Genomic DNA, 17893 nt, shown 5'->3' on the forward strand with positions numbered 1-17893 from the left:
ACATGTACCTTTGTGACTTGTGCTGAGTCTGCAGTGAACACCGCAGTCCCACCCTCCTCTGGCAGGTTTGTGTTTCCCCTTATTTTATGAAACCCCAACTTTTACTTAGAAATAATATGAGTGACATGTCGGCTGAGTATTTCTGTTTCATATAAAACTAAAGTCAAACATTCTTTGAGGTACAGAGTTTGTCATAGGAAAATTGTTCATTCAAATGGCATAAACACTGTGTACTTGTATAAAGTATTTGACCTGCTCTACTTTCTTCTACTCACAAATAGTGATGCAATTGAGCCTAATTAAATAATCACATCAGTTAATAAGATCAATTTTCATGTTGACACGAGGAATGAGTGTTGGACGAGCAGTAAATCTGGTAACATGAAACAAGCTTGAGTCACCGTGGTGGCCTGTGAGCAGCCACAAAGAATATTGAAGGGTTTGTAGACTGAACTTTGAAACATCGAACCTTCCGTCTGTTTATGATGGACTATCCTTTTTACATTTAAAAAATTGTGTCGGATTATTAATTTAAAGAAAATTGTGCCGTAAAATTTCATATTAAAATGTTTATACAATGGTCCTAAAGATTTTGGATGTGTTTGCCCTCATAAATAGTTTACAATGAATTATGATTTTCATTAGCTGGTGCAATATCAGAATACATTGTTTTTACTGCATTGGTAATATACAGAAAATAAATAAATTAGGGAGTTTGATAACGTGGCGGAATTTGTAAGAAAAAGGTCGAATTATTATTCTAGTCAAAGGATTTTCAGAATAAAAGTAAAATAAATGCTTGGAGTGCATACACAGCACAAACTTGAAAAATGAATAATGGAATTTCAATTTCATTTTAGACAGTGACACCAAATAAAATTAGATGTATAACTTGTGATTAACGTATTAGTCACTGCACTTGTCAATTCCCTTTATATCATATTCATGAAAGAGCTTTAGGCATATTTTGGCTGTATAGTCTCATTATACAGCTTTGCCTCTTTTACCTCATAAAAGATTTACAGTAATTACTGAAACTTTTATTTTGAAAAGTATCACTTATATGATAATTCTCATAATAACCAGTTTACCGTGATGTTGCCCATTAAATGTCCTCTGGCAGTTTTATTTACAGTACAAAACAGCCTATTTAATTTGTTATAACTGTCTCCATGTCGCTGTAAACCAGACTCGAGTAAGTTTCGTATGATATTTATTGATAATGTATAGAAGGAGGTACCTGCCTCCTGTATCATATGTTAATGAAGTTAATGGTGGAGCTCCGGTGACAGCCGGCTGCTGAAGACCAATCACAGAGCTCGCAGATGGAAGGCAGTGTGTGTGAGGCTCTGCAGGCAGAACCATGTCAGCTCCTCCAATGGTGTAAAGAAGGGTCCCTTTCGCTTTTTATCCGATTTTTTCCTGCCTCCTGTGCAGCTGTGAACATGTTTCACACTGTTTCCCATCACTGCGCTCATCGGCTTTTCATCAACAGTGCACTGGACCTATAGTGTGGATTTGCTCCGTGTGGTTTTCCTCGAACTCATGAAACCCTCTTCAGAGCGACGGGTTTATGGACTCGCGTACATTAGCTAATGATGTCTATGGGGTTCGTGCCTGACAGTCTGAATGCCTCAGATCCTTCCAAATCGGCCTTTCTAGAGTTCGGCCATGGACACCCGGTGCACCAGCAGCACTCCCCCGGACTCTCTCACATTTATCCCGTCCATGGCTTGCACGCCGCCGGCCATTCCCAGCACGAAACTCCCTTCCCCGGCAGCTCGTCCTATGGCCGCTCTCTGGGCTACGCCTACCCCGGCACCGTGACCGCTCATCCCCAGTCTGCGTACATGTCCTACCAGCACAGCAATCACAGCAACAGCAGCAGCCTGGCCCACAGCAGATTAGAGCAGACAGGTATGTGACACAGTCGAATAGAATCGGTCTAAATAGTCGTGTGAAAGGCTATACAATTCTGGTTTGCAATCATGCTTGTGCGTAATTACGCACGGGTTGTGCAATTTCCCTAAAAAAAACCCTGTTAAAAACAGTTAATTTCATGGTTTGGTAAGTTAATAAAGACAAGTCATTTATACTTTATTATGCCTTTTGTCCGAATGGTGCTATATATAAATTAAGTTGCCTTCCCTTGCCTTATATCGAAAGTTTATTTGGGGCATGCGCGTCATGCAGCAGGCAGATTCTCACGCATAAGTCCAAACAAGGCCCATATGGGTGCTCCCTCTTTACCGCTCATGTTATATAATGAAGGCAGACGGTGCCATTAATTTTATTGACCATAATTTTCTGTGGGTGAGTCCAATTATAGTAGACGTTACCTCAAAAACAAAATTTCACCCTCGGTTTTGGTGCAGGACTCCTCTTCATCTCTGCGCACTATGTCCCACTTTCGTCACGATTGTTTTGGCATTTTGTGTTGTTGTAAAATGAAAGTGTCAACATGATAATCATGTCAACACCTTGGAAATATTTCAGTAAAACATTAAGCCTCATTAATTTCAATTAAACCATATCCACATAATTGATTGGATCTGATATTATTAAAGTTTGCAGTGCAAGGCCCGTGGTTTAAAGTATCCAGGCACCATGTAGTCAAATGCAGTCCTTCATCACTTCACCTTGTGTTTGAGGTGGCAGACTACGTAATGTTTGTCTAAAACATTTAAGAGCAGTTTAAATCCTGTTTAAATGTCACACCTGTATCTTAAGCTGTTTGTCTTCAGACAAATTCTGAGGATTAAAGCCATGAAATCAAAACTCTTCTCTGATTTATTGTCTTAATGTGCTAGATCGCGAGAAGTCCACGGTGAGTGAGAACAGGGACATTCGTCTAAATGGCAAGGGGAAGAAGATCCGGAAGCCCCGGACCATCTACTCCAGTCTGCAGCTGCAGGCTCTGCACCAGCGCTTCCAGCAGACCCAGTACCTGGCCCTGCCTGAGCGCGCCGACCTGGCGGCCAAAATGGGGCTCACCCAGACTCAGGTGGGCCTTCAACCCCCCCATCCCCACTCCCCCTGCAACCCGACGACTATATACATTATCTTTTAATAATAATACTAATACTTTGGCCTAAGTAAATAATTATTTAGCAGCACATACTGGTTGCAATCATTATTATGATACAGAAATAATGAATCATAAATTAATATTCAATAATTTAATAATAATAATATCACAGAGTATTAGATGGTATTGTTGAAATGGGGCAAATTGAAAAGTACACTTCTTATAAGGATACTAGGATGATTGTGTTTCTGTAGATCAAATGAATAACCACGATTCATAACGCAATCCTTTAATGCATGCCTTATTTACTGTACTTAGTTCCCAGGCTGTATTTCCTTTGTCAGTCCTGCTCCATGACATTTTGTGAATGAGGGATGACTGCAGTTAAATTATTAAAATCATTACAGGCCAGCAAAATGAGGGTCTCTCCGTGTTTTTGCAATAGTTTATCATGAATCATGAAATGTAACCTGTACATTACAAGATATATAACAGCCCAGTAATGCTAAGAAAAAAAATAAAAAAGGGAAATAAATGGACTGCGGTCATGCCTCATTCACATAAGTATAGTAAATAAAGCATGGATTAAAGGATGGAGTTACAATCACACCAATTAGATTTTCATTTGATCTCCAGAAATACTCTGATCCTTAAAAAATACGGCAACAAGACGTTTTTCCTTTTTAATATTCTCTATTTCAACATCATCCAGTGTATAATATTGTTTTCAGTTTACTTTAATTTAGATTGATGCAAAATGTTTGAATTTAAATAGGAAATCACAAAATTAAAATTAATGATAATACAAAAATTATAAAAGAGGAATATATATATAATGACCACATTATATATAATGACCACACAAAATAACACATATCAGTATTCAACAGTTTTAATTTGTTAATTTCAAATCTCTCCCTCTCGCTCTCTCTCTCTCTCTCTCTCTCTAGTTTTATTTCACAATTCTTTCAAATTAAGAGACAAACAGATGAATCCACTCCTCTGTCATCCGATCTGGCTCCTGCGCATTTTTGCCCTTAATGCCTCAACGGTTATTCAACGGACAGTCTCTCTCCTGGCTGTCGCTCAGATATTTATTAATCCACAACTTTGATCCTCACACTATATTTAAAACAAATATATAAGTGCTATTCTGGATCGGCAGAAATGTCAGTGACATAAAGGTTCTTATTCGGTCTGTTTTCCTTCCCAGTCTCGGCTTGTTGCTGTCACACTCATGCACCATTGAGCTCATAAAAACAATAATAAGGGAGCTCCGTTTTTAAAAGATTACAAATACCAGTCAACCATGAGACTGCATGAATAACAGTGCGCCATGATCAGGCCTGTGTGGGATGTACTCAAAGCAACACGTGGGTTATGGCGAGTTTTCCTTTTTTATTATTGTTATTGTTTTTTTTATTACATTCTCTTCAGGCCAATTTTGAAACGTTTACCAAAGGGGAAAATGCTCATTAAACCCTTTCGCACTGATATTCCCTTCATTTTGCCGCCGATGGTTAACCACAGTGACGCTTATGTGCAGTTTCTCTCTTTTTTTCTAGGTGAAAATATGGTTTCAGAACAAGCGCTCCAAGTACAAGAAGATCATGAAGCATGGCAGCGGATCAGAGGGCGAACATCTCCACAGCACCAGCTCCATCTCCCCCTGCTCGCCCGGGATGCCCCAGCTCTGGGAGGTCTCCATGGCGAACAAGGGCGCGTCGATGCACCCGAACAATTACATGAACAGTTTTGGTCACTGGTACCCAAACCACCATGCCCATCATCAGGACACGGTGCCCAGGCCTCAGATGATGTGAGTGGATTATTGCGCATGCAGGCCATGGGTGCTCTGGCCTGTTGGGAAGAAGCTGGACTCACTGGTTTCTCTCAAGGGCTCCTCTCAGAACAGGGCTATGTTTAAATGTGTGTTTCTTAGACATTCACTGTTTTCTTGTGCGTTTGGAATCATAAATTCTACCAGGCATCAAATGCTTTTTTAATTTTATTTTTTGATTTGTTATAATGTCGCTGCAGTGTGGATTGCACGGCCTCGTCTGTGTGAAATGTGGATTAAGTGTAAATGACCGGTTACAGATATCTCGTGTGCTTAGCTACGAATAGGCCATAACGTTTCAGCTGCATGATCCAAGAAACCTGCGTTACGCAAATAAATACCTGTCGAGGTGAAGTAATGAATGATTTCTTGTTTGACACGTTTGTTGGGCTGCCTCAAGGATAGAGCGGCTGTAGATCAATTACAACCGGACACAACTGTGAGACGCTTGTATCTTTTAACTACTGACCTGGGGACAAAAACCCAGTGTCTCCGGTGTCAGTGTGCAGAGTTTGATAACATCAGCGTGATAGATATATTACAACTGATCAGCACAGTTTAACCCTAACCGTAACCCGAACCCGAACCCGATAGATGATTTTCAAATCATCTATACAGATTCCAGGTAAGAAATAAATGGTCATATATTATCCATTGCTTATCTTGGTTTTGTGTTTTAAAATAATGAGTTTCAAATGAAGGCCAGCATAGGGCCTCCAACTCGAGGGAGAAAGCAGTGTGATTACGCAAAGGGTTGCAGGGAATTTTACGCACAGTGGATGCGCACAGCCTACTTTTACGCACGGGATAAACGGACAATATTTCTTTGCGTGCCTTTCAAACTGTCTCATATAAATCCAGGTTGACAGAAAAGACATAGTTTGAAACTGGATAAAATATATTTCATAGTCTATTCCAAAGGTTGCGTTTTTGACCCCTCCCTGAAACATATATTAACACTTTTTGTGCCTATGAAAAAGCGAGGAACATCTGAGGCAACATCCCGGTTTTTTCCACCCGAGAGGGGGGACACATGCCGTGAGGAGCGGAGCAAATCGGACGAGCGAGCCAGATATTTAAGCTCCTTCCCCTCGAGAAGAGCACAAACTTTACGGCGGTGAAAAGACAAACGGCTGAGAAATCCCACCCACGTGAACTGCGCCTGATTTATGGTCGTTCGCACTGATTACAGCGCATTGTGGCGTGTACACTTTTTAAACAACGCAAACGAGATATTTACATCTCATCGCAAAATCCTCGCCGCAGTGTGAGCCGGGGCTCTTGATTAAATGGCGTGTTAAGCTCTTGTTAATGAAACTGATTAGTGCGTTCACGAATCATCCGGTGGCTCCTTTTGTATCCTCTCTCTCCTCCATCACTTCTCCTGTGCGCTGTCCTGACTCTCTGGCAAACCGTTTGTCTGATGTGATGTCATACTGAGGGATTAGAGAAATAACTGACCATCCATGTTTACATGAGAATTACGTCCATTAGAATACAGTTTGTTTAAATATCAAGTGTAGCTGCCATTTTAAAGGGTCGTGACAAGTAGTTCTCAAGTCTCTTTGTGCTTCAGCAGAAAAATACATCCACAGAAACTGGTTTTACTGAATAGCAGTCATTTAACTGAGCTCACATTTTTCACAGGGAGGTCTTGGATCTTAGAGAGACACTCTGCCTATAGTGTCACATATTAATGCATTTGAGTGGAACGTGCCATCTTGTACTAACAACATCCAAGCGACCCTCCCCAGCAGATCTACAGTCTATACATTCAGTTCCTGTCTTACCTTGGTCAGAGAACTGCAGGAGGTGTGGAGCCTGTAGGTGTTTCACTGAAAAACAAAGCCACACCGGAGCCCCATGTCCTCAGTCCTCCATGCTCTCACATAACAACTAGTGCTGTGAAACATTAACATCTCCTTCTTTATATACACACATATACATATATACATATATATATATATACGCACACATGCACACCCCTGTCCCCTTTTCCTCATTCTTGATGATTATGTGCCTTGTTAAACATGTGGGCCAGGGGAAGAAGAGACTAGCTCTGCTTAACTAAGTGACAGGGCATCAGGGAAAATTATAGGCAATTTCACATCTCCAGATTAGAATAATGGCTCGTGGAGTTGGACAGACAATAGTGGGATTTTCAAACCGGGGGCCAATTATCAAGCAGGCAGATTGAAGGGAAAGTGAAAAGGCTCCTCGTGTTAATAGACAAGCTGAGAGGAGGGAAAGGGGAAGCCGGGGCAGATGATAAAGGAAAGTCTGGCTGTATCAATGCATGTGGATGGTCGGGGGGTTATCAGATACAAGGTGTCTGATGGGTTTTAATTGCAGGATAGCAATGAGAGTGAAAATAGCTTGTTATTAAATCCCAGTTGCAGTGAATGGGAGAGCGGCAGAAGCAGGTCTCTGGGGGCGATTATTGTTATTAGCTTGAGTGATCTGACATCTCTGGTAATTGTGAGCAACATCGCTGTTAGAGAAAGAGTGGCTGCATTACCTCTCTGAATGGAAAGGCATGACTTACTTTCACACACACAAAAAACACACACACACACACACTCACACACACAAACACACACAACTGGTATGTAAAAATCTTTTACGTTTAGAAATTTTGTCAATATTTATCAGAAAAAAAGAGCATCTTAAAGAGCAAATTCACACATTATTTTCTGACTTAACCTCAAATCATGTGCTAACAAGCATTAATAGTAACTCCACTTTCTGCTAAAAATTTAACTTTTATTTTTGGGGATCAGTATTTATAGATGCTAGAAAAAAACCTGCATCTTTCCCAACAATATTTCAGAATCTCCCTTTTGGGCATCTGAGGATAATCCTCAAATCTTATTGTGAAAGGTTCTTCAGCAAAGGTTTCTCCTGTTCACATCAAAGACCGATTCCCAGTGTTGACAGTTAGGCCCTCTTTTTGTTGAGACCCATGCCTGGAGGCCCTGTGTGGAGTTTCCAGGGTCAAGGTGAGCTTGTGCCGCAGCAGCACCGAGGCAGGGGAAGGCTTTATCAGGATGTGATGACTGGCTGGGAGGAATCAGCACGCAGCCCATGCAGGCCGGTCCTGCCCCTGGTCTGCAGGTCAGCCAGGGTTCACAAGTCCACAGCTGTCAAGGATGCCTTTCCTTCGTCATTTCATCCCAGTTTACAGCAGAATGGACAGAGTGAGTGATGCTAATGCAGCAGAGGACTCGGCCCAGGCCCGTACTAAGTGTCGGACAGCTGCTGAAGTCTTTCCGTGGATGCATTTCAGTTCCCGACCTCCATCTCAACCCCACATCGCTGCACCCCAGAGACAAGTGCTGACACCAAACTGTTGACTTTTGCCGGGGTTAGGGTGGTCTTATAGGGACTCGGGCACCGTCTCTATTTAGGGTGCTGGGATGCTCCGCCATGCAGGGATCACATTCAAGTTCAGCAGTTCACCTCCACCTCCATGGCTACTTGCACTAGTTAACGTTTGAGAGATGACATATATGGACATGTCTGACAGCTCACACATACAAATGCAGCCGGTGGCTAACACACGTTTGTCTTCGGCACAAATGTTTCCCCTGACAGCGCACAGCCGAGGGCCACACATGCTGAGGGAGCCACCGAGGGGAGGTCACACGTACCCTTGATGAGATTTCATTGATATTAGAATGCAATAGTGATCAAGCTGCTTCTGTCAGATCAGCACAGTGCACTGATGTGCTGAGAGATGCCGCAGACAACTGGTGTTGAGTTCAAGGAAACAAACATTAGGGAGATAGAATAAGGAGCTGTGGCACATTGCAATACAGGGAAAGAGTGATGGAATGTGTTTGAAGTTTGCTGGAAATCTGCTTCTTCACTGAAAGTCACAGGTGTCAATGAAACATGCAAGTGCACTAAAACCTTTGTGGTCCAATTATTTAAATCCTGGTTAAATAACACGTCCGAGTGATTGATCCGAAAGAAACTGTGGGAAGTTTTATTTTATTTTTTATAATGTTTATTTGATCTAAATTAGGCTTAGGAAATTATAAATAAAAATATATTATGTAATATTGGTACAATTTATCTTATAGTGTTCCAAGTCTCTAAAATATGCAAAAGTGTGGTCATACATGAAAAAAATTCGTCCAGAGAAATCATTTAATTATATAAAAACATCTTAATTACACTAAAGATATAGCTTTAACCGTTGTTATAAATTCTGATTCTGATGGGAACAACTATTTCCCGAATTGTATTGAATTATTTGAAAATTGGCTTTAATAAAAAGTGAGCTGTAAGATTTATTCCAACATGTTTTCTCCTCGTAAATCCAGAATTATCCAATTCAAGACAAATCAAATCAAAATGTCAGGAGGCATTTGATTCAAAACATCTCACGCCTGTAGTGTTCTGAATTGACTTTTATGGCTCAACGTTGCAATAAAGTTTCATACAGTAACACCTCCGGTCCCGGGCGCATACCATTCCAGTTACTAAAGGTGGAAGAAAAGGGTTATAAAAACCCTCATCAGTGCATTTTATCCCCGTGCGTAATGGAGCCTTGGTGGTCCATGTGGATGAGATCGCCATTAGCGGTTCCTCCGTCGCGTAATGTTTTGTGTGTGTACTGTATTTAATAATCCATGCGGCTGTGTGGTCAAACTGAGGTTAAAAGAGGAAAGGGGTGTTTGTCATTGTCCCTGTCATAACAGTCATTATTATCAGATTATTCTCCAGGTTTCAAATGGATCAGGCCGTTAATGACCTGGAAATATTCTTGCCCAACTATTTTCAAAGTGTGTTTTTATTATGAAACACGTGCTTTAATATTGGAGAAAAAGTGCGAGGTGAAGAAACCCAACAGTGAAAACCTGCTTTTCTTCAGTCTTGTTTTCCTTGTTCTGGAGGAACTGCTTCACCAAATGCACCAGGCTCAAATCCAAGTGTCTAAAGTGAAACGCTCAAAAAACAACAACAAAGGAGTCGTGTTTCCTTATACCTTCAATTTTTTGCAGCTTTTTTTAATCCACCCTGCTGCGTCCGGGTGCGTGTGCGCGTGAGATCGCCCAAGCCCCCCCCCACGCACACACAGACCAGCAACACCCACCGCCACCCACCCCCTCCCCGCTCTCTGTCTCTCTCCGTCTTTGTGCAACGCGCTGAATTCTCCCTCCTGTTTTCTGGCAACAGAACAGTAATAAAACCGAGTGACTCCAACATGTCTGCATGTGTGTCGCCTCCTACTGCAGCGCTTTGCACGCAGCGCGCTCCACAGCTCCACCGTTCTAACCTGTGTTACTGGACAGAGCGCGCAGTGGCTATGGGGTTTAGAGACTGATGATATAAAGGCCTACACAGGGTCTTATAAAACATATAAGGAGATATTTTGCAAAAACCAAACAGATGGAAGAACTTAAAATAAAAATATGAACTACCTGTTGCACGGACCCTAAATGTAACAGACATGGACACTGTCACTTCTTTAAAGCGCATGACTAAACCACTGTCCAGTGGGACACGACTGTCAGTGTTCAAGTGGATGAATAATAATACAAAATGTGTTATAATGAAATAATAATTAGTTTAATATTGCTCCCACTATATATGACATTTTGAATCGATTAAATTGTGTGGTATTTTAGATTTTAGTAAGTTAGCAAAATGATGCTGGAATTAAACTGGTTTGCAATGACGACGTTTTTTTTGTGTAAATTAATTTTTACTTTGATAAATTTCCTTTCGTTTTGAACCCTGTGTTTCAAGGTGGCACAGGCCACTCACGACTGCAGTCAATTCTCTGCACGGTTTGTTCCGGAGCGGCGGGCTGAAAAACAGGCTGTTTATAAAGGCGCTCGACACACAACATGTAATTAACATCTTTATTCAATTGACAGGAAGGCAACAAGTGGACTAATTACATGAATATAAAAATGGTTTTTGGAGGCACCACAGTGCAGTCGTTCCGTTTCAAACAAATATGATCATAGTGGTTCTGCATATAAACACATATTTACAACCTTCGACGTTTTGTACAAATCCATATAAATATGACCTGAGTGTTTTTTTTTCTTTTCTTTAGGCGCTATCTACAAACCCGCATGCATGATTTGATTGTAGCAGGGATCAACTGCACAGTTTTGTCATTATTCGGTTTGTGGTTATAGGCTATTTGTTACAATAAAAAACTTGCATATGCCTATTCTTTTACAAAAATAAGAAGTTATGGAAATAAAACATAAGCGATAAATAATTTAAAAACCACGCCAGATATCCGTTAAATATGCTACCACAAGTGACCAGAAATCCCTTATGTGCTTTGTGAATGGAAAAAAAAAACCCAGTTCTGAAACATTCTTGATCATCCAGAAAAAGAAAAAGGAAAACGCAATGTTTCACTTCAGGCCTGCTCCCGGTCCAGTTTGCTCTGCAGAGTCATTGTGGAGATAACCTCGTTTGGAGAAAAATAAAATAAATCTGGAGAGATCAATCTGCTCTGGAGTCTTTGTTAATAAACTGCTCCCACGCTCTGCTGCGGGACTGGGTGGTGCACGGTGCTCGGGTGCTGTAGGTGTGATCCCTGCTGGTACCAGTGGTTGTTATAATCCTCCAGGTAGGGCGGCGACGAGCTGTGCGTCGGCTGTGGGACCTGAGGTCTGCTGACCGGGGTGCCCTGAGGGGTGCTGTTCTCCCACACGGCAGTGGGGGAGGGCGGGGAGTTGCAGGCCATGGAGTCGCTGGCGTTGGGGCTGTGGTCCAGGGGAACCTCGCCGTTCTTGTACAGCTTCTTGAACTTGGACCTCCTGTTCTGGAACCAGATCTTGACCTGGGAAAGAAACACGTACATTAATTGTAATGCAACAGAAAATTCAAATATGAAGAGCTACTCATTATTTTTCAAATAAACTTTTATCTTGAGTAGATGAATATGTTTATAAATATTTCCCTGCGCATTTTAATTGTTATACTTAAGTACGTCAAACTAAGAGACACACGTATCCAACGTGCGGTGTGCGTAATTACGCCCTGGTGGATAATAACAGGGCTAATTGCTGACAATGTCAGGGACTCCTGACTCGCGTCACTCTTTAATCATTGATGAATTTTGTAATATCAAGTGTTAGGAAGCTCACCTGTGTCTGGGTAAGGCCGAGCTGAGCCGCCAGCTCCGCTCTCTCGGGGAGTGCGAGGTACTGCGCCTTCTGGAAGCGCCTCTGCAGGGCAGCGAGCTGGTAGCTGGAGTAGATCGTCCTCGGCTTGCGGATCTTTTTCGGTTTTCCATTCACCATACGCACCTCGGGCTCTGGCTCTTCTTTCACTAAAAATAAAAAGAAAATACATCATAAATAAATCAATAAATCAGATCACTCAGGAGCATTTTTAAAGTATAGGTCTCTGAGCTACAATGAATTAAAAAGGACAATTGCTACGAAATTCAGATTAGACGGAATGTAAATTCTAAGAAGTAGATGTTTTTTAAATATATTTATATGTCAACTGGAAAATTCAAAGATTGGCCAAAAAACTTAATGTCACAAAACAAAAGGCAACACTAAATCACGCAACCAGGATGATGTTATTTGGTCAATTCTCCCAATCTGGCCTGCCAGTGTAAACATGATAAAAAAGAATAGGGTGAATATTATTAGCTTTAATCAAATCATTATTATTTTATGGTCAGTAGTTAGTGACAGACTGTTAAAACATGACATTAACACCAGACCCTGGAGGAGTGTTTGGGTTTTTTCCTTTTCCTTCCAAGTGACTTTCATTTCACTGACGTTGTTAAACATGAACATAACATCACTACATGAAACGTAAATAAAACATGTGATCTGGTCTGATCTGATTCATTGTCAATGTTCAATAAAACTCATTAAATAATAGATCAAACGTGTGACTTGTATTTCCATGCAACCAGGGCTCTTTGACGCAGATCTCGCACAGTCCGCACAGTTGACCTGACTTTTACGCACAGATAAAACCATGCACAGTGAAGACGATCGCAGCAGAATAAACAGGAAGGCGTCTCGATATTTACCTGAGCTGGGAGGCGAGGCCTGCAGGTGATCTCTGTTGTAATGTCCGTACTGTCTGTAGCTATTCGTGTATGGGTATTCAGATTTAGTGGCGTACGCTCCGGCGGCTCCCATTCCGTTCAGGTTAAACTGATGGTGGTAAGAGTTCATGGGCTGTCCGTACGGTTGACCCTGGTAATATTCGTGGTGGCCAAGGGCCGCCTGTCCGCTGTAGTAGCCCATGTCGGTCACCGAGGACTCGGGCAAAGTGGGGGAGTCCTTGGAGCTCGGGTGGCAGGTCATAGATCCAGGCAGGTCGGTCAAAATGCTCGCTATCTTCTTCTCATACGTCTGTCCGGCGCTCATTGTGAAAGCAGCCCTCCAGAGTAAAAGTCCACGGGTGGATTTCTGTCTGACGTGGAGTTCGCAAAAATTCAATCCGCAATGAAGAACTAGTAGTCTCTATGTGTGCGCGCTCTTTACGCACAGCTTTTCAGAGAGCCTATAGTCCACTGAAACGATCCTAACTGCGGAAACTTAGTTGTGCCACCGCTCAGCACGGTGACACAGAGTTATAGAGCACTGGGCTGGATGCTGCTTTCCCATTGGCTACAGCGCGTCCCCCCCTTTCCACGCTCCAGGCGAGGTCGTGGTGAAACCCAGCCTTCAGCCGAGAGCGCCTCTGCACGCATACCTCCCAACCAGGAGTGTTTTTTTACTGCTGTAGATTTGCGTATACCTGTTCACTGATCGAGCATGTGGCTGTACATACTTTTAGGGACTGTCAGTCCAACAACACACGCACCTTTTTCCCCCATTAAACTCCTTTACATCCTCAGGCTGGCACCAAGGCGTTGCAACACAATGGCGACCCAGAGGCTTTCTGAAAAAACCCAAACCTGCAGCCAGACCGTCACCTTAATTGTTTCATGCAATGTTTTCCTAACAGTGCCTCGAGATCACACTTTATTCAGCCCATTGAAAGGCTGCCAGTCAGACTCGCACACCGCCATTGTCATTCAAAGGTATTAGCGGACAGTGAACTTAACGTGAAAGAGATGGAACAGATAGGCAAAAGACTCTCCTCTGAGAAAGAATTCCTCCGTAGCCTGTGTGCGTGTGTGTCTGTGCCTGTCTGTGTGTGCGCGTGTGTGTGTATATGAATGCAAATTTCATTCACATTGTTCATAAGGACATCGTGTTATTGTTGGAGGTACAGGTTACAAAGGAAAATCCTTTATTCTTGATTCATTATTTTAATAAGTGCTTCTTTTGAAAATCCAAAAATCCAAAAAACTGAAAAATAAAATGTTATCTGCGTCTATTTCTGTCAGTGGAAAGCACGGTCTGCAGCGCCCCCTGTTGTATTTCTTCATAAATGCAACTTTAGTTTCTTCATTGTAAAATAGATGGATGCAGATGAATACAGCTGAATACGTATAATGTATTTTTTTCACACTCTCAATTGTTAAAATTACAAACTTCACAAAAGCTGTAATCTCATGTTTATAAAAGACATGCTGATTCGACCTTTATTTCCCATTGAGCCCCTACTGTATGATAAACTACCGCCATCTACTGGTAAATATGTGTGGCACTAAAATGGCCTTTTAAAGGGTCAGTTCACCAAATTGTACATTAGAACAAAAAAAGTATTTCCTGCAGGAATAACAGTCACACCTAAAACATCAAATCGTTTGGACCCACTACTTAAATAAATTTGTCCGAATTAAACGTTGGTATGTTTAGAATTTTTTTTCTCTGTCAATTCAAGCACAATATATGGTAAATGGATTTGTATTTATATAGCGCTTTTCTAGTCTTGATGACCACTCAAAGCGCTTTACACTACAGTTTCACATTCACCCAATCACACACACATTCATACAGTGCAACTATCCCAGCACTTTGTTATTCTATGGGGGCCATTCAGGGTTCAGCATCTTGCCCAAGGACACTTCGGCATGCAGATTGTTCAGACTGGGGATCGAACCGCCGACCTTCAGGTTGAAGGTCGACCACTCTACCCCTCAGCCACAGCCGCCCATATATATGACGTGTGTCCTGCAAAGACTTTGTTCTGAATCTGGACTCAGACAAAACTATCTTGTGTTGGTCGTAGAAAGTACTTAAACGCTGTCACTGACATCTGGAGTCACATTCAATCTCTCGCCATTACGGGGCGCAATTGCACATTAGCTGCAGTATCTTCACGCCTGAAAGATGACATGAACGTTAGAGGCTTTTTTTATTGGGTTTGTTGTAGTGTCACAGAATATCCGCTAGATGGTGCCTATGTCACATAAATCAATGTGGCGGTGTCCCCTTAAAAATACAATAGTGTTGTATATGTTTATATGTGCACATATATGTTTATTATCTGAACATCACAAAAGCATGGTGAAAATATATGAAAGAGAGAAAATATAACAGAATGTAACCCATTATTGTCCAGTGTTTGTTTATGACGGTGTAGTGTGTGTGTAGGAGACTAATGTTTGATTTAATAATTGTGCCTTAGTTTAGGCAAAAACAATTGTGTGTATCAACACCAGGCGGCACTTAAGGTTGGAATAAGATTATTCAAACGTTGCTTCAACTCATAGACATATTGGTTCATAGTGTGATCTGGTGTCTGTTTAAAGTACAAATCTTTACCTTAAATAATTATCCTTTTTCCCGTCTGAGAATGGGATTCATCCTCAGGTGAAAAGTCCAATGAACCCTCTGCACCAATCGTCCACCAATCGAAACGCTCACGTCGCAGTAACACGAGACACCGTTTGGGGACATGTTTTGTACTTTTTCTTGTGGCAGTGAGTAAAAAGTGGAGCAGCTGGCTCGGCTCCAACAAGAGCTCAGACCCGGCGCAGTGAAAACCCAGCAATTACTGGCTAACTAGGTCTAATCACTGTCTAGAAAATAAAATAAAATAAAAGCTTTTGTTCTGTACTTTACAAATGAAGCCATTTTCCTTCAGCGAAAGCAATTTCCCTCCAATTTTGAACTGCTCAAATCTTCCTCGGTTATCAGTGTGATTAAGGGAAGTGCTTGAGGCCGAACAGAGAAACACCGATGGCAGTGACCCTCAGACACAAAGTATGTGTGAGAATCACAGACATACCAGTCTAGTACATTTCTCAGGACCTTGACAGGAAGACGGAGGCTGAAAACTTATCACTTCATGTACAAGATGGACATTTTCTTTCTCAGCATTTCGCCCTGCAGCCTCCATCGGTTTTTCAATTTGAAAATATCAGCTCCGGCCTTCCTGATCCAGACTTCAGAGACTGTTATGAAACGCTCAAGAGGAATATTGTACATTCTGTTTTCCTGTGCTCCGGGGAACACTCTCTGAAAGCTTCAAGGGCCTGTAGGTTACATTCAGAAATGCCCTACACCTGTTTGTTATAGAAGAGTAACAAAAAACACACACACTGAACATGTATAGACTTAGAACCTACTGAGCTTCAGATCTTTGACCCAGCTCTGAAATTCAGTGACGTTTTTGAGTCAAGTTTACACTTTTGGAGTTTCAGGGGTGAAAAACTTTGCATACAAATACGAATGTGGCTTTGTAGGAGGATATTGAGGCTTAAAACATGGTGTAAATGACACCATTTCCAGTCAAAGTGTCTTAGGGACACTTTGATGACACCACAGGAGCAGAATGGTGTCATCCAATGTTTTTATCAGGCTTTTTTTACATTTGAAGGCTTTTTAATTTATAACTAAGAAACCTCAATCAACTGAAACACTTCCCCTCTTTTAGTGACCTGAGGGTTGTTTCAAATGCCTTAACTTGATTGTGGATGAATTCACTTTATTTGTGCATTAGCCAGTCCGTCCCTGTCATGTGTGTTGCTGGTGCAGAATGTTGCTGCCACACTGATAACTCAGGAAGAGACACAGCAGCTCATCTGGACTGACATCTCTGCATTGGCTTCCAGTAAAGATCATTCATTTGTTATGTTGTTGTGTTATTTGTGTGTTCTTTTATCGTGCAGCTCTATGATCTACTGTGGTTGTTGACTTGACTTGAACTATAAGGACGTCTATAGCCACAGTGAATGCTGTATTTAACCACTACACAAATAAACAACTCATATGGATCCCCACCAGCGCAGCAGTGTGCACACACCTACACTGCAGAGGATGTTTAGACTTTAAACAAACTCGGTGCATCGCCTACCCCCGCAACCATCCACGCAATTTCATCTCCCTTTGAAAATCTCAAGGCAACAGCGCCGAGCTCCCCGGGATAATGAAACGCCACTGGCTAGTTTGTGCTGATCTAATTGAACAGTGGGAGTCAGTGGCCTCTCATGAGTGGGAGACTCGGAAGTCTATTAACTCTCTCTTTCTCTGGCTCTCCATCCCTCCCTCTCCCGTCCTGATTAGAGATAAAAAGAGAAGACGGCAATGAGTCAAGGACTTTGAACCATCAGTGTATCGTGCAGACATGAAAATCACCTGATGCTATTCACTATGTCAAGAGTAAACTCTTGTCAGTCTTTACTCCAAATGTTTCCAGATACTGTTTACGAGAAGAGAGAAATGCATCAAGCTAAAGGTTGAGCTGCATGAAAAGAATAATGGCTCAAAGTGAAATACAAGGCTTTCCCCTGAAACCAGCAGCTACTTGTACGCTCCCATCCCTCCAAACTAAAAATACTCGCCGTGAGATGGGATTTTCCTGGAACAAATGATTTTTCCAGCCTCCCAATGATGTTGTAAGTTGGCTCAGCTACATGGAACCAGCAAGGCCCTGCGCTGTTCTCAGGCTTCTTCACACCAAGACACTGTGTTGTGCAAAGATGTTGCATGTGTGTGTGTGTGTTTGTTGCACATTTAAAACCACCAGAGAAAAGAAACATGCAGGTAAGACCTGATTAATGTGGTCCTAGGGGTCCCCAGTTGCGAAGGAAGTCAGTAAGCTAATGGAATACACATGTGGCCAGATGTAAAAAGGTCATGACCTTTTCCTTAAATACACACACACGCACACATGTTCAT

General features: G+C 41.9%; 2 protein-coding genes across 2 annotated transcripts; one reads left to right on the forward strand and one right to left on the reverse strand.

The window, feature by feature from the left end:
• Positions 1 to 1375: 1375 nt before the first annotated feature.
• dlx4b (distal-less homeobox 4b) lies at positions 1376 to 5417 on the forward strand. Its single transcript, XM_062378344.1, has 3 exons — positions 1376 to 1917; positions 2811 to 3004; positions 4594 to 5417. The coding sequence occupies exons 1-3, from the start codon at positions 1596 to 1598 to the stop codon at positions 4849 to 4851; spliced, it is 774 nt and encodes a 257-aa protein (XP_062234328.1). The 5' UTR covers positions 1376 to 1595; the 3' UTR covers positions 4852 to 5417.
• Positions 5418 to 10727: 5310 nt separating this feature from the next.
• dlx3b (distal-less homeobox 3b) lies at positions 10728 to 13404 on the reverse strand. Its single transcript, XM_062413690.1, has 3 exons — positions 12901 to 13404; positions 11993 to 12177; positions 10728 to 11685 (listed from the first exon to the last, which is right to left on the reverse strand). The coding sequence occupies exons 1-3, from the start codon at positions 13241 to 13243 to the stop codon at positions 11368 to 11370; spliced, it is 846 nt and encodes a 281-aa protein (XP_062269674.1). The 5' UTR covers positions 13244 to 13404; the 3' UTR covers positions 10728 to 11367.
• Between the last annotated feature and the right edge of the window lie 4489 nt (positions 13405 to 17893).

The sequence above is a fragment of the Platichthys flesus genome, chromosome 20, assembly GCF_949316205.1.
Source record: "Platichthys flesus chromosome 20, fPlaFle2.1, whole genome shotgun sequence".
NCBI classification, from domain to species: Eukaryota; Metazoa; Chordata; class Actinopteri; order Pleuronectiformes; family Pleuronectidae; genus Platichthys; species Platichthys flesus.

What these genes read in the sequence shown, in the direction of transcription:
- dlx4b (XM_062378344.1), top strand. Translation starts at nt 1,596, where the DNA reads ATGATGTCTATGGGGTTCGTGCCTGACAGTCTGAATGCCTCAGATCCT. An exon ending in CAGCAGATTAGAGCAGACAG is followed by an intron (nt 1,918 to 2,810) that starts GTATGTGACACA and finishes TTAATGTGCTAG; the next exon opens with ATCGCGAGAAGTCCACGGTG. An exon ending in TGGGGCTCACCCAGACTCAG is followed by an intron (nt 3,005 to 4,593) that starts GTGGGCCTTCAA and finishes CTTTTTTTCTAG; the next exon opens with GTGAAAATATGGTTTCAGAA.
- dlx3b (XM_062413690.1), bottom strand. Translation starts at nt 13,243, where the DNA reads ATGAGCGCCGGACAGACGTATGAGAAGAAGATAGCGAGCATTTTGACC. An exon ending in GGCCTCGCCTCCCAGCTCAG is followed by an intron (nt 12,178 to 12,900) that starts GTAAATATCGAG and finishes TTTTATTTTTAG; the next exon opens with TGAAAGAAGAGCCAGAGCCC. An exon ending in TCGGCCTTACCCAGACACAG is followed by an intron (nt 11,686 to 11,992) that starts GTGAGCTTCCTA and finishes TTTCTTTCCCAG; the next exon opens with GTCAAGATCTGGTTCCAGAA.